This window comes from Limanda limanda, chromosome 17, assembly GCF_963576545.1.
Source record: "Limanda limanda chromosome 17, fLimLim1.1, whole genome shotgun sequence".
Taxonomy (NCBI): domain Eukaryota; kingdom Metazoa; phylum Chordata; class Actinopteri; order Pleuronectiformes; family Pleuronectidae; genus Limanda; species Limanda limanda.
The window spans coordinates 12,339,456-12,365,951 of NC_083652.1; the positions used below are offsets into that span (position 1 = coordinate 12,339,456).

At 47.3% G+C, this 26,496-nt stretch overlaps 1 protein-coding gene across 1 annotated transcript; it reads right to left on the reverse strand.

Annotated features, from left to right (window-relative positions):
• Positions 1-8,234: 8,234 nt before the first annotated feature.
• Positions 8,235-25,312, reverse strand: wizb (WIZ zinc finger b). Its single transcript, XM_061090215.1, has 16 exons — positions 25,223-25,312; positions 24,950-25,142; positions 24,672-24,747; positions 23,890-24,035; positions 22,306-23,778; positions 20,700-21,134; positions 19,296-19,691; positions 16,405-16,560; positions 15,241-15,780; positions 14,696-15,148; positions 13,830-14,336; positions 12,614-13,171; positions 12,323-12,534; positions 10,482-10,731; positions 9,286-9,451; positions 8,235-8,589 (listed from the first exon to the last, which is right to left on the reverse strand). The coding sequence occupies exons 1-16, from the start codon at positions 25,310-25,312 to the stop codon at positions 8,235-8,237; spliced, it is 6,006 nt and encodes a 2,001-aa protein (XP_060946198.1).
• Positions 25,313-26,496: the final 1,184 nt, after the last annotated feature.

The following is a 26,496-nucleotide window of genomic DNA, read 5'->3' on the forward strand; positions in this document are numbered from 1 at the left end:
AGTATCTGAATATAAATCTACGTAAGTTAAGTACATAAACATAAGAAAATGTACTTAAGTACAGTAAAGTAAATGTACTTTGTTACATCCCAGGACTGGATGGATCCAATCTATTTTTCGTGAGAACTTTCTTCACGTCCATTTTATTTTTCTATGTTATTTCAGTCAGTTCTTCCTTTTCCAGCTAAAAGCTACAAACTTGTTTATCCTAACAAACTTCACCAAACTTCTGTTGTGACAGTATTTTCCGTCGTAATTCTCCCGGGAGAATAAATACAAATATAATAAAAAGTCACCTGCACCCCCGAGTCGTGTCCCCGTCTTCGGAGGAAACCGCCTCTATGTGAATCTGGACAAAGTGAGGAAGCGTAAATTTAGGATTTGTGTTTAAAAATCTGAAATATCCAGTATAAACACCAGAACTCCTCCGGGACGTGAAAGACAAACATTTCACAGCAGAGTGTTTCTCTGTGAACAAAATTGGTGTTTTCAGCTGCAGTCACAGACGCAGCATGAAGCCAGGATAAACAAAGCCCCCCCCCCACCGTCTCCACACACACACACACACACACACACACACAGAGAAGACTGTTTGTGATGTATATTTGTAGATAAGGTTTTGACTGAGGTATTTCTTCCTCTCTCTCTGGGTTTTAAAAGACCGAGTGATGATATAAATGAGCATCTCAGAGTGTTTTTTCCTCGTTTGCACTTCAGGCCTTGTGGCTGAAGAGATTTAAAAAAGGCTGGAAGGTGAATGTGTGCAGACCGCCCCCCCACACAGCTCCTGGTGATGCACGGTTCCCTGGAGGTTGACGGTCGAGCCTCTGCTCAGTGTCCCAACATCCTCTGAGTCTGTGAAATAAAAAGGTGACAGATCAGACGACAGCACGGGAAGGAAAATCTATAAATAGTCAACCTGCCTCGTCCAGAATTACAGTTTATTTAAAATATCTTGAGTCAGTGTCAGGCCGGAATTTGGTGAACTTCTTGACTCACTTGTGCATCTTCTCCTCGCTCCAGGACAAAGTCACATTCCGGTCAGGAAGTAGGCGGAGGCAACGCTTTTTATAGTTTGGTTTTAATGTAAAATTAAAGATTTAAAGAAGAAATAAACTGTTTATTAATGCTGGAATTTGGATTTTGTTTCTATTGGAGCGAAGACGCTGGAGGTGCTGAGGGCTGCAGCGCCCCCTGGATGGCGAGGGGCTGTAACTACAAGAAAAAATACGCTTACGAAACAAATCTATACACTTTTAAAATTTTGAGTCGTGTAGTAGCTGTAATGTTCTCTCTTTTGTTAATGGGAGCTTTTTTATAAACAGAGTAGGATGCAGAGTGAAGTTAGAAAACTGTGTTCATCCTACCTGGTTTATCTGCACTGAAGATATCATGGTCAACCTTCTTCATCTAATGATAAACTGACTTTTCTTTATTATTGTTCACGTTCTTGGATTATACACATGTTTCAATGATTTACTGATGTTATGTCTATTTCCGAGATCATCAAACAACTCAAACTTACTTGAAAATTTAACACCAGTGTGACAAGAACTACCCAGAACGTGTACTTTGAGTTTTTGTATTTGGTCAAAGTCCCATATACTAACATGGAGGAGGTAGCGATAATGACCTATACTGCATCCAGCCACCAGGCGGTGATCTTGAGACTTGCTGCATGTCGTCAGTCCGTATTTAGTCTGGTTCTAAAAAACAATTGGAGACATTTTCAGTCATAGTTTAATATTCATGGGATCCAGAGACATAAACCAGATTATTCTATTAGAATTGCAAATGCACTTTAATCCGAATATAATCTAAGATTCGACCCATGCTTCACATTCCAGTTTCACACATGTGTGCTCAACCTGCAGCCTGAACGGCTACGTCTGGTCGGAAGTGTCCGTTCACTCTGCTGCCACGGAAAGGTTTACATTTTGTCATATGATAAATTACATTAAACATCTTTTGAAGCGAATCCCACGAAGAAGTGGAATAAGTGAAGAGGCTGGAAATGTTTTCCTCCTTTTCTCCGTCGAGGCCACAACATCTTCCATGTTCACGTAAGTGGAACCATGCACATGTTAGGCAAATGTCACAAGATGATTCCAAAACTTCTTCCTGTCAGAGACTAGAAACCACATGATTAACTCAATGCAAACATTACTTTAAGACATGAAATTCTAAATTACCAAAACAAATAAAAACGTTTTTATTCATCGTTATTTTGACTCTTTCGCATCTTCAGCGTAAAATGTGCTAATTTGCTGCAGATGTGTGAAACACAAACATGCTGTGTATGAAAAACAATTTTAATGCACTGTAACATGTTTGTGTTTGGATCCATATCCAGATGTGAGGCTGATTTGAAGAAGCTTCCAGAACTTGACTCTTCTGATTACGTGAATTAGATGAACTCTCAGAAGAACACCAGATTAATTTTGATGGTCTCGACCTCATGGTGGCACGAAATCCTCAGGAAACAAATGTCCTTATAAAACTCAAGTTACCACCGACAAGGAGGTTTTCATCTGCGTTTCTTTGTTTAGTGTTCGCTTGTTCGCAGGAATACGAAAAAACTATTGGACGGATTTCCATGAAACATGGAAGTTGAAGTTTGGGTCAGGAAGGAAACCCTGAAACTTCGGTGTGGATCCGGATCAGGGTCCGATCCAGCGTTAACTTCTGTCCACTTTATTTGACATAAGGCAACATTTTCTTTGATGTAAGACTAAGAATTATGGTCTTCATGAGGGTTATGCAAAATAAGTTATGTTTTCACCCCGGATCATTTGTTTGTGTGTTTGTTTCATTGTGAACTTTCACACGTATCAAAATACAAATCTGGGTGTAGTGCTGTAAAGTTTCCAATCCAACATTTTAATTGGGATTACTTTGGAATGGTTTCTAAGAAAAGGAGATTCACATTGATCATATTCAAACCTGAAGGATGAGGCCTCCAGCCATGTGTGTGTGCGGAGGTTTAGATTAAAAAGTCATGAATTAGATTTAAAATGATAAGACTTGGATGTAACACTTAGATTTAACATTTACATTATCTTGGATATATATGTATTTTATGAAAGAAGTAAATGTGAGAAGGTTTACAAATATTGCTGTAAATCAGTTTTTAAAACGTTACTTAAAAATTCTGTAGGCCTTGAACTCTTCAGATTCCAGAGTTTGTGCGAACATGAACCCAGAGAAGCCTCCGGGTGTCTGAACCAATCCTCATCCATTACACTCATCTGTCAGCTCATCGTTCTGAAGCCGACCAATCAGCTGACACGTCTGACTGACGGGTTTTCACCAAGTGAGACGTGTTAGTTCTGTCCTGATACAGAAGGAAACTTGTGTTTGTGAAGTATTGTTGCGTATGTTTACACAAACTATATCTGACCAAAGTACCAGCGTTTCCTGCCCTTCTCTGAACTCTGTTTACCTCTGGTTCTCGTGGGGCTGCACTTGGTCCCGTTGGGAGGTTCAAGCGGAACCTCCGGGTCCAGATCTAATCGCGAGATACGAACTTTCCTGTTTTCCTTCTCAGTTTCCCTCCAAATTAGCGTCTCTGCAGACCCAAAAGAAATGTCCAGAAGGAAAAGTGGAAGTATCGAGATGCAGAGACGCTGATAGGGCCAGAATGCATCTGTATAGAGATTAACTTTTTAAAAATATTTGGATCCGCCCGTCCAGACACTTAATCCCCTCCATGCAGGTCACCGATCGCACACTGGGATTAACTTTCACTCTCGCACCTTACATGGAAGTGAAATGGACGGAGAGCTCGGCTCATAACGGAAGATTAACCCGTGAACACATCTCAACATTTTAGTTCTTTACATACGACGGAAAGTTTTTACTTCTGTAGTACAAAAAAACACAAAATACAACCAGGCCTGGACTTTCTGGACCCTCCATTTTTATAACCTCACACATTTTACAGTAGTGTCGATTGTACAAGTGTCTAAATTTAACTGGAGCAACAGGACATCTTTCTTCCTCAAGACAGTTTCACCCACTTCATCATCATTTGGGTTTCTAATGACGGTGGTGGAGAGAGAGGCCCAGTGTGCCGGACCAAACCCAGAGGTGTGAGAGAGCTGGTGATCACATGTTTCAGTGACACACACACACACACAGACACACACAAACACACACTGTAGGAACATGTGAGAATGTGCAGATAACCTGTGCTGCCTGCTGGGCGTGTGATAAGACTGAAGATTGGGATGAAAAAGCTGGAGTCAGTTACTGTGATGAACATCAGGAAGCCGAGGCTGATCAGGAGATGAAGCTCCGCCAGAAGAAAATCTCCCGATAAGACTTCAAGCTTCATTTCCATCTGCTCTCATGTAAACTCACGTCCTGAGTCGTGTTTGTTTCATTACAGGATGTAAAGGAGCTGCTGCTCAACTTAAGGATTTAAAGTGTTTATGCTTTATGCAAATACTGCACATAACTTATTCTTTCTTACTGTATATATTGTTGTATGTCCAATTGTTGTTTTATGTTTTTAATGTACAGTGCACCAACCACACCAAGGCAATTTCCTGTATGTGCAAATATACTTGGCAAATAAAAGACTTCTGATTCTGATTATACTGGTGTTAATTCTAAACGTCTACTACTTAATTTCATTTAAATGTCTCTGAATCTGTTAATTTTACCATAGAGCAGATAACTGCTTTGCAATTATAACGATCTGTGTGTAACTGCAGTTGAAGAAGTGATTTATTACTCTTTTCTCAACTGGCAGCTTTTTGATACGTGTGTGCTCTCGTGGTGTCTGTGTGTTGGCGACGGTCAGAGAACAAAGAGTCAAACATCTGCTGCTTCAGAACAATGTGAAGAACTGAATCCAAACTAAACAGCTCATCACAGTGTGTGTGTGTGAACCCTCGTGTTCATCCAACGTACGAGAGCCACGATGAAGATCAGAGAAGTGTCCTGAGTTTAGAATGAATTCTGATGACAAACTGTGAAAACCCTGACAGGAAGCTGGAGATTTGCTCCACAGTGTTTGCTCAGGTGCACAACAGAGGGGTGTTGTTGTTGGTTCAGTGCTTGATCTCAGTCAGAGCCTCCTCTTCCTCCTCTTCCTCCCACACACTCATTATCTGAGCGAGTTTCCCATCACTGAATGAACTGAGGGAATACAATAACAAAAGAGTGTGATCCTCACAGATGTGGGAGCTGCTCGGCCAATAAAACAAGAGACAGAGAACAATTAAGTGAGTGTTTCACAGGAATCATCTTGTGTTGTGAAGCCGCTACGTGGACTCATCACATGACATGAGTCGTGAAAGCCTGGAGGTCGTGAGGTCATCGGACTCCCTGCCAAAACTCAGGTCTTCAAATATGCAGGTGACTTAGGAGTCGGTTTGGAGAAATTCATTAACCTCATTGATTAGAAGGAAGATTAATAAGAATTGATCTTTAGCCTTTACAATCAGTTAATAAACCTGTTTTTAAATGTAAAAATATTGAGTATTAGAGCTTGAAAACGTTGTGTAGCCAATGTTAACAGTTGTATATAAACATCTGGTATCATATCTTTGTTATTACTTTCTAACTGTGTTATGTGGTATTAAAACCATAATATTAGGAATAAATTAAAAAAACATACAGCCAATAAAATATGAGGCCTTCACACATGCAACACAGATGAAGGAAGTGAAACCATTGTGGGTTCTGCTGTGTGGTTGAGCAAATTTCAATGAAGTTAATTAACTTGTTCTGACATGAACATTTAAACATGAAGCTTGTTGTGTAGCGCCTCCTGGTGGTGAAAGGACACCTCTACCTCCAGCATCCAGAGATGTTTCAATAATGAGTCTGAGGCCGCGTCTGAAATTGAAATCACATTTATTGTTTGTTCTGGAGTCGATTCACTTAAAACTTGCCCCTTTGTTTACAGTACTTTCCTCAACTGAATCTTTTTCTTCGAAGTCATCGTCATGTCACTCGTCTTCTCACACACACACTCATACTCTCACACACATTCACACACACACCAAGCAGCCAGTTTCACCAGCTGAGGCTTTTTCAGGCAATTTTTTAAAAAGGGATCCAACGCAAGGACCTCATCGTTTACATCCCATAATGCAGCCACAGAGCTGAGAGGCGTCTGGTGCTCTGTGGCTGCAGGGAGAGCTTCATCATCATCATCATCATCTCGACGTGCAAAGTAGTCGTCCCCCTTGTTTATTAGAGTCCTTTGTTACCAGGACGTGACAATCACATTTCAATGTTTTCCTCGCGCTCAGTCGCTCGCTCTCCGTCTCGGGAACATTCTCACCAGCACCAAGGTTTCAGCTTGGAGAGACTAACAGATACAAATAAAAAATACTCTAAGATTCACCTTGCAGTACTGCAAATACAGAAATGCACAGAGCAATAAAAAATACATAGATCGAAGGTTGAAATCAAATCACACCAGAGGAATTAAGATCACTTAATTTTCTTTTTAAACTACCTTTGCTATTAGAGCTGCGGACGGCTCTACTAGCATCCACAGCTTCTTAAGTACATGTAGTTATATAGTATGTATCTATACTCCATAAAAGGGTCGGGGTATCATTTGGATTTGAACAGTCATGTTTCAAACACTGGAACAAAGTTTTAAACGGTCGTCAGCATACATGGACCCTTCAGTTATTGCCTCAGCGCCACGTTGATGTGAACTCACTTTCTGACGCAGCGTAGAAAGAGACAGAACGGTTCTGTGGTCGGAACGAGGGCTGAAGCTTGATTGGTGTTTACTTGTAATAACTCAAACTCTATAGTAACAACAGGAGCCCAGGGGCCCCGAGGCTTTCAGAGCCCGGGGGCCTCGGCGGCGCCGGTAGAGGACGCAAACCGCCGCTGGTTCAGTCCATTGTTCGGTGTGGAGCCTGGAGATCTGTGCAGAGCTTCCTCCACCTTGAGGTCCCATGTAAACAGCTGTTCCAGAGGCAAGACCAGGAAGTAAACAGACTCTTTGGCACATCCGACACGGTGATGGATGCATTAAAGTCCTGATCAGACTTCAGGCCCCCCCCCACTGGAGTTCTCTCAGAGCGCGGGAGGGAGGCGTCTGATCAAGCAGGTTTACTTCTGTCCTTCTCTTTCGAATGGGAAACAAATGCACGTTTTGCTATGTATGTACACAAACATACAAACTAAGACACACACCCAGACTGCGCGCGGGAGTAAAAGTGCAACGCTGACCTATTTTTCAAACATTCCAAAGATCTACTTAAGCTTTAAAATGACCTAGTTTTACCACATTCAGATGCATGGTAATCATAATAAATAAACAAGAATTTGGGCGACACTGAAAATGGCAGGAAGAAAAATCTCAGAACACTGTGAACGGAACAAACTTTGTGTGGCGTTGAACATTCTCTATGGCCCCACGTCTCAGAGATAAGAACGTGTCCGTGTCTCTGACAGGACAGCAGCTCGGAGCTGGAAACAGAAAACTGAGTTTGAGCAGCGACATCACGGAAGGCAAAACTTCAACGGTTCAGTAAAACGGGGCAAATGGTCGATTGTGTGTCTGTTCGTGTGCAGGTAAGGTCTCAATAGGTGCTTCAAGCTACATTCAAGCAAAATGTATATTTGGGGGAAGTTAATACATTAGAAAGTTAACTCGGGGATCTTCCCTTTTTGGCTGTGCTTCCACTTCTTGCTCCTTTAACCAATCAGAATTAGTTGTTTCAGTAAGTGCTGAGTGACCTCAACGGTAAAAAGTGCCTTTTTAACACCAAGTGTTACCACATGTTTTAAATCTCAACCACAAGATTAGAGTTAATGTCTTTTAATCTCAGTCCGGGGGGGGGGTGGCCTGGGGAGGGTAAAGTTTGATTAACCCCTGATTCGCTTTGTTAGCGAGAGGAGGGGGGGGGGGGGGGGGGGGGGACTGAGGGTCCGAATCAATACCTTGACATATAAGATAAACAAAAAACACAAGACATAAGTTTGTCTCTCCTTCTGACCTTGGACATTTCCCACAATCCCCAGCGTGCGGATAAAGCCAGGAGGGCTTGGTTCCCACGGTAACAGGTCTCAGGAGCAGGAAGCTCCTTCAGAAGGTGCTCGGGGGGGCGAGGGCTCTTTGGAGACACTCGTCCACAACAACACTTTGTGACGGCCAACGGAAAAGAGACAGATGGACGAAAAGAAGGCGTGAAGGCCGGAGACAACAAGACGGGGTCGAAACCGACAGTGGGCGGTGACTTAGAGCTTTGAGCTTACACCACCTGGGGGGGGACGGGGGGAGGAGTCAGAGAAAGGGCGGGCTGCTCCTCCGTGACCTTCACGACCTCCGTGGCAGTGGCGGTGCGGGCGCACTCGGCTACGGGCGTAGTGGAGCGGCTGGTAGGCGCCGTGGTGCGGGTCGGGGGGGAGGTGGAGGTGAGGGCCGGCGTGGTGGAGGAGGTAGAGGTGGAGGCCGGGGCCGGGTCGTCGGCCGGCGCCGGGGGTTCAGCGGACGCCGCTCTGGGAGCCGCAGGCTTGTTGTAGTTCATCTTGAGGATGTGCTGCTGGAGGTGTCGGATCCAGTCCTCCTGCACCGACAGGGGCCCGTGGAACTCCACCTCGCAGAACCTGACGGAGACGGAGACACACGGTGGATTAACCGGCAGCCGCCATCACGGCTCCTGCAAAGTTCCCTCACAGAGACACTAAATGAAATCTGATGATTCGCCGTCTCCCTCGGGAGCGAGCGGGTCCGTTAAAAAAACTTTTGTGCTGCAGTTATCAGAATCAGGTTTTTTTGGCCAAGTAAGTTTACACAAACAAGGAATTTGACTTGGTGAAGTGGCTCTCAGTGGGTTTGCACAGAACACACATCACAAAAACAAAACAATACAAACAGTACGATGGTCTAGGAAAAAGAAAGAAAAGAAGTGCAGGGATAGATATTAAACAGTATGATACAGTAGGGTTGAAGTAAATAAATATAATTAAATATAATTATAATATAATATAATTCTGGGAGTAATTTTACATCGGTATAAAGATCCATGGTTATTGCACAGTGGGTTGGCTGTTCAGAAGTTAGAGGGCGAGGGGGAAGAAACTGTTTTTGATTATCAAGAACATAAGAACTCAACCGAATGGTCCACTGGTCTCAGTGTAGTGCATTAGTCCTGTATGGTTCAAGGGGGTTGGGGGGGTGTGTGGCTGGTGATTGCTGCTCGGGGATTAAGGGACCATTTCAAATCTCCACCCAACATCCATTACTGTCACTGTCTCGCAATTTCTCTACTGTTAAATGTTTTCTTCGCAGGTTTCACTCACCGGCACTTCAGGGTGTAGAACTTGCCCACCAGTTTGACCAGTGGGTAGGAGGGGGGTTTGGGCACCAGGGCGGGGACGGTGCCTGTGCGGGGGGGCTTCGGAGGGCCGCTGTCTCTCTCCGTTCCATCTGGACACGACGGGTGCTTCAGGGGCCGCCGCTCGAAACCTTCACAGAGGGAGGACTTGAAACACTTAAGTGCATCAGGATGGAGCTGCTGCAGATACTTAGTTTTTTAGTCTGTAGCAAAGATTAAGCGTCTGAAGTAAATGGAGGTAGAAGCGTATTTAATCTAGAATCACGAGGTGCTCTTGACTGCTGGCTTTGCAAGATAATGTTGAAACTGTCAGTAGTTTAGTATCTGGAAACTGAAATTGACGGTAGAAACGTGTAAAGATAAGAACGAGTCACTGGAGACAAAGGCCGGCACAGTGAGAACCTTTCAGTTCGTTCTCCTGATGAAACACTTTGATTTCAATGTTTCAAACTGATTGATTGATTGATTATTTATTTAAGCCTCGGAAAACACATTGAGGAATAAGACCCTCATTTACAATGATGCCGAGGGTACAATGAAGAGTTAAAACATTGAAAGAAAAAATAAATAAATAAGAATGAAATAAATATTCATATATATATATATATATATATATATATATATACAGTAATACAAGGGAGGAGGTCATAAACAATCATTTTTGACGATTCAATAAAATACTATGGTTAAGTCAACTAACAGTTTCAATCACCGCAGGAGAAGTCAGTTGTACATGAGATAAGATTCGAGAATTCCCTTAATGAAATAAATGAGCACAACCTTAAAGATTTTTGGAACTCATTCCAAATGTAGGGCGCCTTATAACAGAAAGCTGTCTTCCCCAAGTTAGTGTTAAGTTATGTCTCAAACTGATTATTTGTCCAACAAGTCCAAAGTTGTTACAAAGTTAAAACTGCTATCGTGTGGCTGCGAGTCTTCAGTCCTCCTGTTCACTCTTGAATTATTATATAAATATAATAATAATATCGTTTACACTCTTTAACACTATGTGCTTCCCACACAAAAGACACACAAGTAAAAATAACATAAAAACAAATATAAAACTGTCCTAACGGAATAAATAAAAGACCAAAACCACTAAACTTTAAGGATTAGCAGCTGTTAGGTTGAAGTGTATTTGTACATGTGACCCTCACGTACCTCTGGGCAGACGGACGTTCAGCTCGCTCCGTGCCACCTGTGCTTGGAGCGGGAGGCCGCCGGCGAGCCGCGAGGGGGAGGGGCCACTGCAGCCGGGCCTGGAGACGGCGGCCCGGAAGTCGGACCCGGCTTCGACGCCCTCCGTGGCCTTGGAGGATCCCTGGGTGACGTCACGGCTCTGAGATCGCACCAGGCTCACGGCCAGAGAAGAAGACCACTGAGAGGAAGAGGAGGAGGTGGAGGAGGCTTTCTGCTGCGAGAGGAAGAAAGAGAAGAGTCCTCATCAGCTTTCACCTCACGACACAGAGCTGGTGACGTTGTAACGCTGCCTTGTTATTATGATAAAGCTCAGACAGCAATTATCATCCTGAACACATGATTCTACAGTCAACACTGATCAGTCTGGAGTCTAAACATGAAGCTGCAGCTAGAAACCAGTTTGCTTAGCTCAGCACAAAACTACAAACTTGTGTCTGTTTAATGGTAAACTGACTCTTTGGGTTTTGGTTTGTTGGTCAAGGAAAATCATCCAAGACTTCTAGAGACAATGGATTCAGGAGAATGATTCGTTGCAGCAAGACAACTAATAATTACTTTCATCGTTGCTCCAGTAGCTGAAACGTTAGCAGTGAAATATTTTCCTTTCTTGAAATGAAAACCAGAAATATTTTCCTGTGTTTGAAAACCAGAAATGAAGTATTTAATAGCAATAAAGTTGACTTTCTATATCATTTTTTGTATTTATATGTATTATGGTACTTTTAGCATGATATCTCAAGCATTTGGTAGAAATCTTTATTATAAGAAATAAATATATAAGAAATCCTTGCCCGAAAGGAAAAGGAAACAAAAAGACTTAGGTTTTTTCTCAGTTGGGTAATTAAAGGGTTAAAATGAATTTTTGGTTCTGTTAATAAAATTGTGAAAAATTGCTTAATATATTAATATTTCCCAAAAGTCCAAAAGCTAAAAGTAGCTCGACCTTTTCCCTGAGAAACTGGAACCATTTCTTTTTCTGTTTTTGCACAATTGCTTGAAACATAATTAGATCAGATTAATTTCCATCAACCCACTGATCAATTATTCTATTTATATTCTCTGTAAATGGATGAATACATTTCTAATGGTGCCATCGGTCTCGACTGGGACCTCAGACATACGTGTAACCTTCCAGTACAAGCCGCCCAATTTTCCCAGTATGAAAAGAAACGCACAATATGATTACAAGGACGTTTAAAAGGTAATGTGTTCTGTATGTGTGTCACATCGCAGCTCAGGGAGAAGGTGTGACAGTGACGCAAATGCACCAGAAACTAATTCAGGAGGGGGGAGAAAAAAAAGAAAAAGGAATAATAACACACGTACATTTTTCTTCTATCAGCAGCAAACCATAATTTATCTGAAGATGAAACATAAGCTGCCAGGCTCCCGGGTTACTATGGCAACTATCAGGCCAATAGCTGAGTTGTTCTGGCATCTGTCCCCACAGTGGTGCTGCTTCTTTTTTTTTTTTTCGCAGGGTGTAAAGACACAGGATCTACAGTGAGGCTCAAAGCTGTGAGACAACACGTCTGAAGCTTTCCAAGACACAAAATGTCTGTCGAGCCACCGGCTGAGGAATGTTAGATCTCCAAACATGACGCCTGCTCACAGACGCTGGGAGGAGAGGGAGGGGGGGGGGCACAGTGGGTTTTTATCTTTCGCACATATTTCACATTTTCTCTCTGAAAGGAAAGAGTCACATTTGCCACAGTGGATTCAGCTGGAGAGCAGATTAAACCCAAGTGATGCCTGAGAACTTAGTTGCTGGAGTGAACCAGTGAGTTAGTGAAGCTCCTCACCTTCTTGAGGGAGGAGCGGCTGCCCTGCATGTAGCTCCGGTGCATCTCCAGAACCTTCTGGGGCCGGCTGCGCATCCAGGCGCTGAGCGTCTCGATGGGGGATCCGTTCACACACCACTCCGTCACGCCAAACTGCCTCAGGTGGGCCCGAGCGTGGCTGGCCAGAGCCTTACGGTTCTCAAAGTAGAAGCCACACAGCTCACAGCTGGGATCTGAAGCGGAGGAAGAAGAGTCAGTATAAACGTGATGATGAGTGAAATGAGAAAAGACAAAGTCCTGACGGCTGCTCACCCTGGTGTCCGTGCTTGTCCGGGGAGGCTTTTCTTTTGTAGGAGAAATCGTGTGGCAGAGGTGAGAAGGTCTTCAGCTGCCGTGGAGGAGAGAGGGAGCTCTCAGCCGACTGGGCCTCCTGTGACACGGGCCTCTTGCCCAGGGGGGTCATCCTGAAGAGCTTCCCAGCAGGGGGCGTCCCAGAGGAGCCCCCGGAGCCGAGGCCCTGCTTGTGGAGTCTCGAGCCCGACTGCAGCAAACTCAGAGGAGATTTACGGTACTTGGACGAGTGAAAGCCCGAAACACCCAAACCCTCCGAGCCGCCGGCGCCCTCCCACCGGCTGGCTCCCTGGCTCGACTCCTTCTTCACTCCCAGGTCGGAGGAGGAGGAGCTCACCCCTCTCTTGTGCATGACCTCCTTGAGGGTGTCGATGGGCGAGCCGTTGACCGACCACTCGGTGATGCCCATCTGGCGCAGGTGGGAGCGGGCGTGGCTGGAAAGGCCTTTACGGTTTTCAAAATATTCCCCACAGAACTCACAGCGGATATCCCTCGTTGGCTCGACCTCGTGGGCCATGGCTGAGGAAGAAAGAGAACATGTTGAATGTACAAACACAACAACACAGGTCTGACCACATCAATACTCTCATCTAACTCTTAGCCAAACAGAAAACATGTCAACTATTCCCTTAAACTAGTTCACTGTTCTACTGTTTTGCATTTTGCTTTTTGATTCACTTTTTATATCTTTTTATCTTTTATATATTTTTATGTAGATATGTTAATGTCTAAATAAATGTTACTTTGTATAAATATTAGAAAAAGTGAGTGAATAATAAGTAAAAAGTGATTAAATATATTTTGTTTTATTGTTTTTCTTATGTGTGTTGTACTTACCTATTGGCCAGAGTGACGTCACTTTGAAGATGTTTGCTTTTCATTGTAATTTATGTTCAGCCCGCATTGTTCTCGAAATGCATCATTTTAAAACTAATGTTTTACCATTTTTTTTTTTTTTTTAACTTGTAAAATTCGTGGCCAAGAAGTGTTAAACTAAACCAGTGTAGACATTTTTTTGTTTTTAATGGAAGACATGTCAGTATTTTATGTTTCTATGTTCATTGTATGCACCAATAACCAGAGCAAATTCCAGGTAGGTGTAAACCTACTTGGCAATAAATACCTTCTGATTCTGATTCTGATTCTGAAATGGCTAAAAGACAAAACGTAATGTTACCCAAGTTGAGAGGGAAGGAGTTGTCTGCGCTGCTCCAGCTGCAGCCCAGAGGTTCAGAGGAGAAGCTCCCGGATCTGCCCACCGCTCCCGGCGTGGTGACCTCCAGCTGCACCGGCTCCGGCTTCAGCTTGAGGATCAGCCCGCCGGAAGACGCCGGTGGAGCCGAGCCCGATTTAGATACGGTGGGCTGGGCGGGACTGGAGGGGCGGGCGAAGGTGAAGGGCAGGCGGCTGAGGAGCGTGGCCGAGGGAGAGGAGGAGGTGGACAGAGGAGAGCGAGGGGGTCCCGGCGAGGATGGAGGCGGAGTCTTGAGCGGTTTGAGAGGAAGGGCGCAGGGGAGGCCTCGCCGGGTGATGATCTCCCTCAGGGTGTCGATGGGCGAGCCGTTCACCGACCACTCGGTGATGCCCATCTGGCGCAGGTGGGAGCGGGCGTGGCTGGAGAGGCCTTTGCGATTCTCAAAATACTCCCCGCAGAACTCACAGCCTATTTCCTTCGGAGGGTCACCTGGGAAATTGATAAAACAATTACACACCTCATCACATAATCTCCAGACCTTCTCCGGAAGAGGGAGGATAAAACAGCTGGAGATTATCTGGAGGATTCGAGCGAGTGGATGACGTTTCTAACATGTGATGGACACGAAAAGGAAAGAAAATAATGCAATTTATCTCAGAATGATAAAGAGGAGATACACACAAAGTGATATAAGTCGATGCTCGTGTCAAAGATCTGTAAAGAAAAACACGTGATCTCCGCAGCAGAATGATATGTTACCACCTCTCACCTGATATTTAAGATATCTCTTCATCTCTTCTCTTCATCTATTTCTGTGTTCTTAAATGTGTCGTCATGGCAGCACTTACTGTGTGGAAGCGCCATGAGCTCGCCACTGCTCAGGCGGAAGAGCTGCATGGAAGAAGACTTGTGACGCTTGGCAGGCGGGCCGAGTAAGGACGAGGACGAGGTAGCTTTGGACGCCGACCCTCCTCTCGCCGTGGTCACCTTGTAGAGGAGCGATGCCGGGGGGAAGGAGGAGGAGAGGCTCAGCATGGACAGCTTGGGGGAGGAGGAGAGCGTGGTGGCGTGGCGCCGCGACTCGGTGAGGCCGTCGAGCGTCAGCGTGCTGGCTTTGTGCTTGAAGTCGTCGCTGTGGATGAGGCGGTTCAGGAGGTCGATGGGTGAGCCCTTGGACTCGGAGTACTCCACGCCAAAGTGCCGCAGGTGGGCCCGGGCGTGGCTGGACAGACCCTTCCTCGTCTCGAACCAGGCGCCGCACAGCTGGCACACGATGTCCTTGTTGGGGTCGACCTCCAGCGCTGCACGGGGAGGAGAAACAAAACAGTGAGATCTCTACAGGGTCATCAGGGAGGCGGAGCCAGGGAGGCGGAGCCAGGGCGGCGACACTTACTGAGGTTGAGGGGGGCGTCGTTCTCCTGTGGCGCCCAGATCGGTTTGGCTGCGGTGGCGGTGGAGGAGAGGGCAGAGGTCAAGCTCTTCATCCCCCCGGCCTTGTGCTCAGGCGAGCGCAGGGGGGAAGACACCGGCAGCAGAGAGGAAATGGGAGCTTTTCTCACCACTGAGCCGGAGTGAGGCGGCGCCGGCGAGGCACCGGGAGAAGGTGTCGGCGTGGAGGAGGAGGAGGAGGAAGAGCGCGGCGCTGCTTTCGCTGCTTTGGCCAGGAGGGAGAGAGGGATGGGTTTCTCGTCCATGTCGTCTAAATCCTCATCTTTCCGAGGAGCGGGAGCGGAGGGGCCCTTGGCCGAGAGGGAGGAGCTTATTTGGCCGTGGATGTGGCGCTCCTTGGCGATTTGGTACAGGAGGTCGATGGGAGCGCCGCTGCTCTCCGACACGCTGATGCCCAGCTGCCGCAGGTGAGAGCGAGCGTGGCTGGAGAGGCCGCGCCGGGTCCCGAACTGAGCGCCGCACACCTCACACTTCAGGCTGTGATCTGAGACGGAGGCAAAGAGCAGCTGATGAGACTCGAGAGGAAACTTAGAAACATCTGTTATCACAAGCTGCTTTCAGATATGAGCTGAACCTCCAGACGTTCTCCAGACGGGCTGAGAGAACCGAGGTTTCACCGCGAGTGGATGTGTCGGCAATATAAACAATTTAAATATCTCAGGATGAAGAATCGATGCCTCACACGAAGAAGACACCGAGGAAGACGTCAAAGAGAGCTTTAGGTGATGAAGGCCTCTGGAGAAGGTCTGGACCCGATAGTTCCCCGGAGTTCATCTCTCAAAACGACTATTAACTATTCTGTCGATGCAGCAATAACACAAAGTTTGCAAAGCATCAGCAGGTGGCTCAGGTTGCTTCCGAGGCCACAGGAGTCCCAGAGGACACGTGACCTCACTTACCCCCCCGGTCTCCCTCCAGTCTGCAGGACCGGTGTGAGAGCTGCTCTGATTAACATCTGTCTCCCTCTCAGGATTTCCCTGGGGACGCCGCTGCCTGGCGGGAGCTTTGTGACGCCGACCCGAGGGTCAGTTGTACAATTTCCCGATAAGATAAGATTCGGAGCGTAGCGAACACCCTGGGGGTCGGCGTTCCCGTATTTCTCTCTCACCCTTGGTGTCTGCATCCTCGGCGGGAGAGATGCCGTCCGTCTCGGCGCCGCACAGCCCCCCCGTCCTCGCCGGGCTGGAGCTCAGAGCGTCCAGAGCCGACGGCTGCAGCTCCTCCTCGTCCTCTTCATCAGCAGCCTCCTCCTCCTCCTCATCCCCTACAACACAACATCCACATGAGTGGGTCACGTTAATTACACCAAATAAAGCGCCCGAGACGATAAATCACCTCGAAGGAAACAATGTCGTCTGAGGACTCGCTCTCCGGATCAGATTCGAGTCACTCGTGTAAAGATTGTGTTTCTGAGATGGAAATAAAAAGACGGATGCTCAGTCCCTATTCATTTCTCAGTCCCTGCAACAAAAGCTGTGAGGAAAACAGTTCAAGTAGCTGATGGAAGAAAAGTATGAACTGCTCCACAGCGGGAAACCAGCAGAGAGCGGACGGCTACCTGCAGTCACACATTCCGGGGACCAAAGTGCCATTTTCTGCGACAAATCGTTAAATCAAAAAAGCGACGTGGAGTCAGACAATGGTTTTTGTCTGGTGGGCGGATCTGCGCGTGTCACTTCATCTTCCGACTGTAAGAGATGTGACACCTCGGGCGTGAAAAGCACCGAGAGTCACAAAGAGGAGACGATGCTGGGGAATCAGGAGGAATCAGGAGGAATCAGGAGGGATCAGAGGGATTCTGGGGACACAGTGGATGAGGCGATAAGTTGACTCACAGAGAGACGCGGACCCCCCCCCCCCACCCTGGGGACACGGATACACTTCCTTTAAAGGAGCGGATGAGTTGTAGCGAGATGCGACCAAAAAGTTACAATGGTGCAAAACACATGAAAGCACAGCGTGTCCCCTGCCGGAGATCAAAGGAGAGGAAAATGGCGAGGATTGGGCAAGTGGAGGTAAATCCACGGATCCTGCAGCAGCACGGGGGGGGGGGGGTTCGGACGTCACCCCGCACACGCACGGGTACACACACCGACACCAGCGCGCGTGCATGACATGACCGGGGGGGGGGGGGGATGTCAGGCAGCGCAAACAACAACAACCAAGCATTTCTCCTTTCTTATATTTTTTTGGGGTTGACGTGCACGCGTACCTGCATGTGCACGACCCCAGACTTTGAGTGTCTGGGGGGGGGGGGGGGGGCGCGAGGTGACAGCGGATGCGGCGCAGCACGCGCAGCCGTCTGACCCGGGTGGGGGGGGAAGGGGGTGGGGGGGTCTCGCGGTACTCACCGGTCCGCAGCCGCAGTGCATCCGACTCCCGGCGGCCGCAGCCCGACGCTTCCTCCGCTATTGTTTGGGTCTGCGGGGAGCTGGAAGCAGCCATTTTGCCCCCATATGCACCGCTAAGCTAAGGCGTGACCAATCGAGTGGAGGCGGAGGTTGGGATGAATGCGCCGAGTGCCACATCTACCACCGGCACCAGGGAGAGCCACTCTCTCTCTCTCTCAGACACACACACACTCAGACACATGTACACTCATGCACACACACACACTAAATGCCTGAACATAAACCCAGGTCTTAACCCTCTATGTCTAAAATGGTCCTGACAAAGGTACAAGTATAAGTACACACACTGACATAGATATATATAAATATATATATATATATATTTATATATATATATATATATATTTATATATAAAAATAAACGCTGGAGCTCTTTATCCATCCAGACTAAAGAACCTCATTGTTTCACTGATCTGAACCTGATTCTAACTCCATCAGTCTTGAACGCTCTGACAGATACATGGACCGACCAGGATGTCCTCATAAGGTCAACAAGTTCACTGGTCCCCACAAAGACAGGTTTATAGACATTATAGTAGTACATACCTATTCTAAGGTATATTAAGATATAGGTATACACACCTATATCTTAGTGAAATCTTATTAAAACACACACACACACAAACACCTATGTCTTAGTTAAAACTTCTTAACAAACACCGATTCTATTTTAGTGAAACACCTTAACACACACACACACACACACACACATATCTCATCTTGGTGAAGACTGATATAACCTTAATGTCTAACCTTAGTTCTTACCAGGGCCGGGTCTAGGCAGGGGCAAGAGGGGGCCTGGCCCCCTCAAATAAATGTTGTGCCCCCTCAAACTAAATCCCAATTTATAATAATAATAATATAATAAAGCACAATGCCCCCTCAAGATTTGTGGCTGCCCCCTCATACATGCCTGTCTAGACCCGGCCCTGGTTCTTACCCAAAACACTCACCTCTATCTTAGTGAGGACACTGACTGACGCAATACAAAAACACCCTGAACCCATCACATCTACCTGCAGCACTTCACTCACACACGTAGGCAGGTGGAATGGGGGAAACTGGGATCGAACCACCAACCTTCTCATTAGTGGACAACCCGCTCTACTGTCTAAGCCACAAAAAAAATAACCCCCCATTTCTCTCCCTAACCTTTAAACCCAGGTCTTAACCGTTAAACAGCCATTTGAAGGTGTTTCACTCTCACTTCACCAAACTGTCCTCAGTCCAATAAAGTCAATCACAAGAACAAGCAAACACAACAAGCAAACACACACATAAACAAACACACAACCCTCCATCCCCATTGTGGGTCAACACTACACAACGATGCAGGGATGTCACCCGAACTTATTGAGCAAAGTGTTTTTACAGTACTTTGAAGTATACTGAAATGATCTATTCCACAGTGAAAATTATTCAGAGTGAAAGATTCAAACCAGCACTGCTGTATGTACTGGTGATGGTCTCTAGCTGGGTCTTTATACCACAACAGGGTCACCAGGTCAAACCCACCAGTGACCAACACACTGGTTATTACAGGTGGATTATTACACACTGTGAATCAATAATGGAAACTTACCGTCACACTCCTCTGCTCCGTCCTCTGTCTTCCAGGCTGAAGGAGATCCCGAAGGCTCCACATCACAGATCTCACTCTCCTCCCCCTCCAGCTTCACCTGAGTGATTCCCTCCCATTCCTCCTCCTCCTCCTCCTCCTCCTCGTCCTCCTCCTCGTCCTCCTCGTCCTCCTCCTGTGGGGAGACCAGGCTGCGGGGGGGCGCCGTGGGGATCACCAGGTCGGGCCTGCTGGAGAACAGCTCCCTCAGGATGTGGATGGGCGAGATGGTGACGTCCCAGTTGGTGATGCCGAAGTCTCGGAGATGGGCGCGGGCGTGGCTGGAGAGGCCGGCGCGGGTGTCGAAGCCGGCGCTGCAGAACTCACAGTGCATCACACTGAACGTGTCCGGGTCGAAGTTAGCAACTGAGGAGAAGACGGACGATACAAGAAGAAGACGTGTGACTGAATGTGCAGATACTTAAAAGCTTATAATCCTATAAACCAGGGGTCTTCAACGTTTTTCAGTTCAAGGACCCCAAACTGATGGAGAGACGGAGCAGGGACCCCCTACTATATTGTAAAAAATTGTGTTTTATATTAAACATAGCTACCCTCTTATTGTGCATTCAATACTGAGCTATTCAAATAATACACAGGTTCATATATTCATGTTTTTATTGTGTGTCGTTGAATGAAAGATGACGTCTTCTGCCTCCATTTATCCGTTCGCTACAATATGTTGGATTCATGTTAATGTGTATTTAAATACATTTAAATTTGTCAAAACAAAAATTTAAATTTATAAAATATTTAAATTCTAAACAGACAACAATTTCGCGACCCCCCTCCGGTACCTCCGTGGACCCCCTGTTGAAGACCTCTGCTTTAAAGCTTACAATCCTCTAAATTGTATTTGGTGCCAATCAACAAATGTTAGCATTGGTCATCGAACCTTTTAAGAGTCAAATAAAGTCTGTGGAAGTCAGAGGGTTGTTTGCATTTAGATCAAAGCCAAGTGAAGCTTTCATCTTTTGCTATTTTAATAAATTTAAGGAGTCCTAAAGAAGTTAAGTAACCCAGACGGAAAAGTAAAATGAAAGTAAAGTGAAGAGATTGATTTAACTTCATAGTTTGTGTAGCAGAAACTTTGACCCTCAGTCGTTGTGGTTCCCTTCAGCAGGACCGGACCCCCACGTTGGGAACCACTGCCCCCCCCCCCCCCCCCCCCCTGTAGTAACCACTTCTAAAAGTAGGTGATCAGCAGATGTGCAGGATCTTTTTCAGCTTGGCCCGAGTTGTTCCCACACACAAACTAAGATCAGGGTCATTATTCAAAGTATATTTTAAGGCATTTTCTGCTTGTGTTGCAAAATGAGCTCAGACAACATCGACGTGAAAGAAAGAAAGAAACACCTGCAACAAGCCGCTGACCTTTTTTCTTCTTCTTCTGATATGAGAACTTCCTCTCAATGGCGTTGACCTCCTCGGGGGAGATGAAGTGACGCACGTTGTAGCTGACGCCCACTCGGTTCAGGTGGCCTCTCACGTGATTGGCCAGCCCGATGCCGTTGTGGAAGCGATCGGGGCAGTACGGGCACTTCCTCTCCACGCTCTTCAGCGCCTCCAAGTCCTCGTCCAGCTCGTTGTTCTCCTCGTCCAGGATTCCCTCGGCCAGGAGGCGTCGGACTCGCTCCTCCTCCTCGGTGTCATCGTCACTGTCGCTCTCTGCAGGTGCACCAGTGACCCGGCTGCTCCTCCTCAGTGTGATGACCCGTCCCTCTTCCTCTGCTTCCTGCTCGTCTTCATCCTTCACATTCTTCTTAGGCGGAGGAGAGAATGTCGGACTCTGCTGTGTTGAACTGTCGTCTACAGAGAAAGAGAATAATAAGATTAAACGTCTGGGCATCAGAAAACCTGACATGACTGTAGAGAAGCTGCAGGAAGGTGTTGATTCACAGTCTTCATGGAATCATCTTGACAAACCATCATCATTGCCTGAAGTCTGCAGAGCAACATCTGGATAAACCAGTGACGGTTTATGTCCAGAACTCACTGAGATTCAGTTCATTCTTCCAACTTTGTTCACTTGGCTTCCAAAGCCACATCTGGATAAGCCAGGTGTTACGTTGCAGACTTCAGATGTGGACTCTTGTGATGTGGCTGCAGATAAAGTTTCCTTCTGATGACTCTTCCATGTTTGTGCATCGACGCTGCAGTGAAAAGTCCAGATCAGGTCTCGACCTCAACGATTCCCCTGAACTGAAACCTCCTGAAGACCTTTTGATCAGTGGAAGTTTCAATCTGGAAGCGCTTTGATTTCCATTCAAAGTTAAATGAATCGGTTAAATGGCTGTTGTCAGCACAAGGTTCAAAGGGTTAGGGAGTTTGTGGAAATGTCATCAACTGAGATCTTCAGAATGAAAATGATGTAGGGACTTTTACCTTCCTTCAAGACAGTGATGTACCAGTTTGTCTTAGTCAGTTAATTTACAGTTTTATTTCAATAAGTGTATATGGAGCATGATTGGGATTTTCCTAGTAAAAAAATTTAAAAAATCCATATCCGATTTTATGTTTAAGATTATTGTCTGAAAAAAGAGAACAAACAACTCCTGAACATTTTCTCTCTCAGGTTCTTTGACTCAGCCGTTTTAAAGAGTTTTCAGACGTGAACTCAGGAGAATATCCGCAGGTTTGTCCTTCACACAAACAACACAGCAGGAGATTCTCCGCTCAGACGCGTTTACAACAACACACAAATCTCCAGAGAATTCAGCTGAAGGATGTTTCAGCATATATGTATATATTCAGCTGCGGAGATCACATGTGTTTGTCTCCAGCACGTTGACTCTGGCCCACAACACCAAAAGCTCTCTTGACATCTACGTCTGCATCTTCTACGTGTACATCTCCACCTTTTCATCCAGAGATATTTGTATTCTTTGTGTTTTTTCATTTTGCGTCTCAGCATCTCCTGCTGTTTACTCACATGAGCTCAATCAGACATTCTCCAGAGTTTTTAGTCAGAGAACCTCACCTGTGTCCGATCGCCCCCTAGTGGAACGCTTCCCTCCTGCAGGTGAGCCGACCTCTCGCCCGGACGCTTCGGTGTCGAGCTCTGTGTTCTGACATTCATTCGGTTCGTCTTCTTCACTCCTGGGCTGCGTGTCCTCATCCAACCTGTGAGAAAACTTAGCCGGATCCGTCCAGGTCTTCCCTCTCCGGCTGAACCTCCTGTTCCCGCCCACCAGGCTTGTGGGCCGAGCGGCGGCAGCGTTGTCCTCAGACACAGCGACAGGTTTAGAAACTCGAGCGACCACGTCAGTCTTTGAGCGGCGGCCAGTCTCCTCGTCGGAGAACTGTCCCGGGTGTGCAAGTTTGTGGTGTTCCCTCAGGACAGTGTCACTGGAGGTCTGGAAGGCACAATGACCACAGGCCAGGGAGGAGGACGTGAGACGTGACGGGGACGCAGGAGACGGCGAGTCCGCCTGGAGGACGCTTCTCTTCCTGTTGTGGGTCTTGGAGTGATTGGCCAGTGCCTGGGACGTTCTGGTGATGAAGTTACACTTGGGGCAGACGAAGCGACGGCGGTTGGCAGAGACGGCTCGAGCTTGAGCCGGGGATCGAAGTGAGTTTGGAAGAGTTGCATCGGAGGAAACAACAGCTGAGTCGGCCTCTGGTGCTGGAGCTGGGGATCGAGGTGGAGATGTGATGGTTTCTGGGTCTGGAATCAAAACCGGGTCTGGACTAATGTTCTTCACCACGTTGCCGTCCAACCCTTTTCCATTCTCATTCAGCTTTTCGATCTCCTCCAGGATCTTCTCACGGGACTCCTGGTGCCTCTTGCGGTGGTCTGCCAGCGCCGGTCGACTCGGCAGGTTCCATCCACACTCGGTGCACCGGAATCGAACGCTCTTCCCCAGACGCCGGCCGCCCCCCGACCCGCTCTGACAGTGCTCCACCATGTGCTCCTGCAGATGGACCTGCTTCTTGAAATAAATGCTACATTCCACACAGGTGAAGATCTCTTTACCGAGCCCCACCCCACTCTCTTCTTCTTCTTCCTCTTCGTCGTGTCTCTTCCCTCGTCCCTCTCCGAAGACGACCTCCTCAAACTCGTACCGCCCTCCACCTGGATCCGACGGTGCCATCTCTGAGGACGTGGACTTCCGGAGACTCGCTCGCCCTCCCTGGCGACCCGTCTCCGGCACCGTGCGCTTCAAGGTCCCGAGTCCGGAGAAAGGCCTGAGCAGAACCCTCTTCTTCCTGCACCGCTGAATGAAAGTGCAATGGGCCCAGGGGGCAGGCGGGGGGCTCTCAGGGTCCGAGTCCCCGGGGAACGTGTACACATCTCTCTCAGACTCCTTGGCTTCTTTTCCCATGGGCCTCTTGTCTCCCTCGTCTTCCTCACCCTCCTCCTCCCCCTCCATTTGGCAACTTCCCTTTGGTTTTACTTTGGAGAGGAACAGCTCAGCTCCCTCAGATACATTCCAGACTTTGCTGTCTGCCACTGTGAAGAGAAAACAGAGGAATTGTGAATGAAAGGAGCCTTGAGATAATGAAAAAAAAGAGGAGATAGCAAGTGTGCAGGCGGATTCAGTTTCTCCCGAGTGGCGCTCACATTCTGCTCGGCCAAGCTGAGCCGCGTTCGACTCTTCTGTCTTTGTGCTCTCGTCGGTGTCACCGTGCTCCTCCGGGGGAAACGGATCCATTTTACTCTGCAAGTGCTGCAGTTTGTCTGGTTCTGGGTCGTCCTCACTATCAAGTCTGGAAGGAAATAAAACATTAAATTCCGCTTTGAACTAGTGAAGCTTTAGAGTCGACAGATGACGTGTGAGCTCTTATTTCTTATTCTCTGTGCAATAACTACTATTGAGGACAATGAGGTCATGACCTTGATCATTCTGCTGTGAATTAAGTGGGTTTAAGTGAACTGGGTGTCATGTAAATATGAACATACACATAATATGAATGTTTTACAGTGATAACACAAGTTTTAGAGTCTCTCTATTTAAAACTGTTTGCAGACTCAAGCTCTGGAAACTATCTGGAGCATCGGGTCCAAACATTCTCCAGTTTGTCCTTCACATGCAGCAGGAGATTGTCCAGGACACAACAACAGGGAAATTCAGGCGAGGGGTAAGAGGACGGGATTCAGCCTCAGGAAGCTCAGCGTTGGTTGTTATCACCAAACACCGAAATATAAAAGAGGAGAAGATGCCAACGAAGATTCAACTTGGAAAGACGAGGAGCTTTTGGGGGATAAGGGCCAATGTCGGGCTAGGGCTCCACCCCTCTCCTATTCCTGATGTTGTGAATGTGCCTGAATTGGACAATCTCCAGAGTTCACGTCAGAAAACTACTCTTCCTCCCTCGTCTCCTCCGCCTCCTCCTCCTCCTCACCTGAGTCCAGAAGAAGGAGATCCTGGGCTGTGAGCAGCCAGACCATGAGGGTTAGAAAAGTGCTGTAGCTCCTCCTCTGACACGCGACGCCACACAAAACACACAACGACAGAAACATCACCGCGGCCCAACAGTTAAAATCCACATTTAAAAATACAGTGCATAGATCAGACTACATGTAAAGCAGTAAGGGGACAACAGTGACGAGTGCTGCTCCTCGTGAACACTCCTGAGAAAGCGTGCAACAGGTTTCCAGGAGATATTAAACCAGGTGTTACCATCTTGTGTTTCCTTCTCTGAGTCCGAGTCCCAGCTCAGGGAGGAAGGGAAGGCCGAGGACTTGAGTCTCCTCTGTGCGTTCCTCCCTGGGTCGGCGCCGGGCTGGGGGTCCTCGGCCGGCGTGGAGCCCTCATCCCCGGCTCGAGCCCACGAGCCCTTCAGACCATCGCTCACATTCGGAGAACACGAGGACTAGAAGACATAGTTCCAATAAGAGGGTTTCACAGTTGCATGATGGGAATGAGAGTTCACGTGTGGGTGAGGTGTTTTACCTGTAAGGTGCAGCTGAGGAAGGTTTGTGCTGAGTTGAAGGGAGGGGGTCCATAGCTGGTCCCTGGGGCGAGGGGTCCTTCTGGCTCCATGGTCCCCCAGAGAGCAGTGTGGAGTCCCACCGGAGAGCAGGCGGCCTACATTGTGCAGCCACCTCCTCTTCTTCAGGAAACATTCACACATGAACACACACTGCAAACACAAATCAAAAGTTTCACAGACCCTGGAGCTGCAGGACACAGACACGTTCCTGAAGAAGCCGAAGCAGAGTCCGACCTGCAGAGGCGGTGGAGCCAGCTGCAGGTTTTCTGGGAGTCTGACCTATTTTCTCTGCTCTTAAAGAACGTACTGGCGCCCAGATGGTTACATAAATAAGTGGCCTTTATATTCAGGCCCATATCCTCCCCTGCTGCCCCTCTACAAAACCAGGAAAACGTCCGGGTGGATGAAGGTGTCCCACGGGCTCTGCACAGAGGACACGCGTCTGTCATCGATCCAGCGTGTGTCAGGTGAGTGGTGTGTTATAATGCATCCATGCACGGAGGTCTGAACAACTCTAAACGCGCATAAACTGCATTTCCCCCCCCCCCCCTCCTTCTCCTCCTCCTCATGCACAGATACTCACCGGAGTCGGCCTGGTGGTTGCGGATCGCGGAGCAGAGGAGAAGCAGGAGCAGCTCAGGCGGGGCTCGGCATGATCTCCGGACGGAGCCGAAGCCTTCCACGGCCCGAGACGGTGCTGTCACGCCGGGTGGGGGGGGTTCACTGCCTCCCGGGCTCCGGTGCACGGATCCCGGGGAGATGCGGGACCGAGCAGGACTCCATGTTATTCGGCTGCGGGCGCGCCACGGCTGCTGCGTGCGTAACGTCGACGGGGAGTGTGACGAGAAGAGTTTCCACAAACCCGCAGAAAGCAAGTTTAATAACTCTGACTTTCACCTTTTAGAACAGGCACGTTAATATCACGTCTTTATCAGGACGTTTCTATATTAGGATGAAAATCTCTCTTGTTATTTGAAGCTTTTATCTTTGATTAATAACACGGTAATAACATATTGTGCCACAGTGATAATAACACTTAATAATATTATTTATAAGTGTACAGATACTGTGTTAAATGTCATTTATGTCTGTTTATATGTCAGTTACAGTTTATATTTGTCTCACATGTTAACTCAGTATTTAATAAGGTGTAAACTCCACATGTTGTTGATTCCTCGCTGTGTGTTGTGCTCTGTTGTGTTGAGTTTAATTAGTTTGTGTGACAACATTCCTT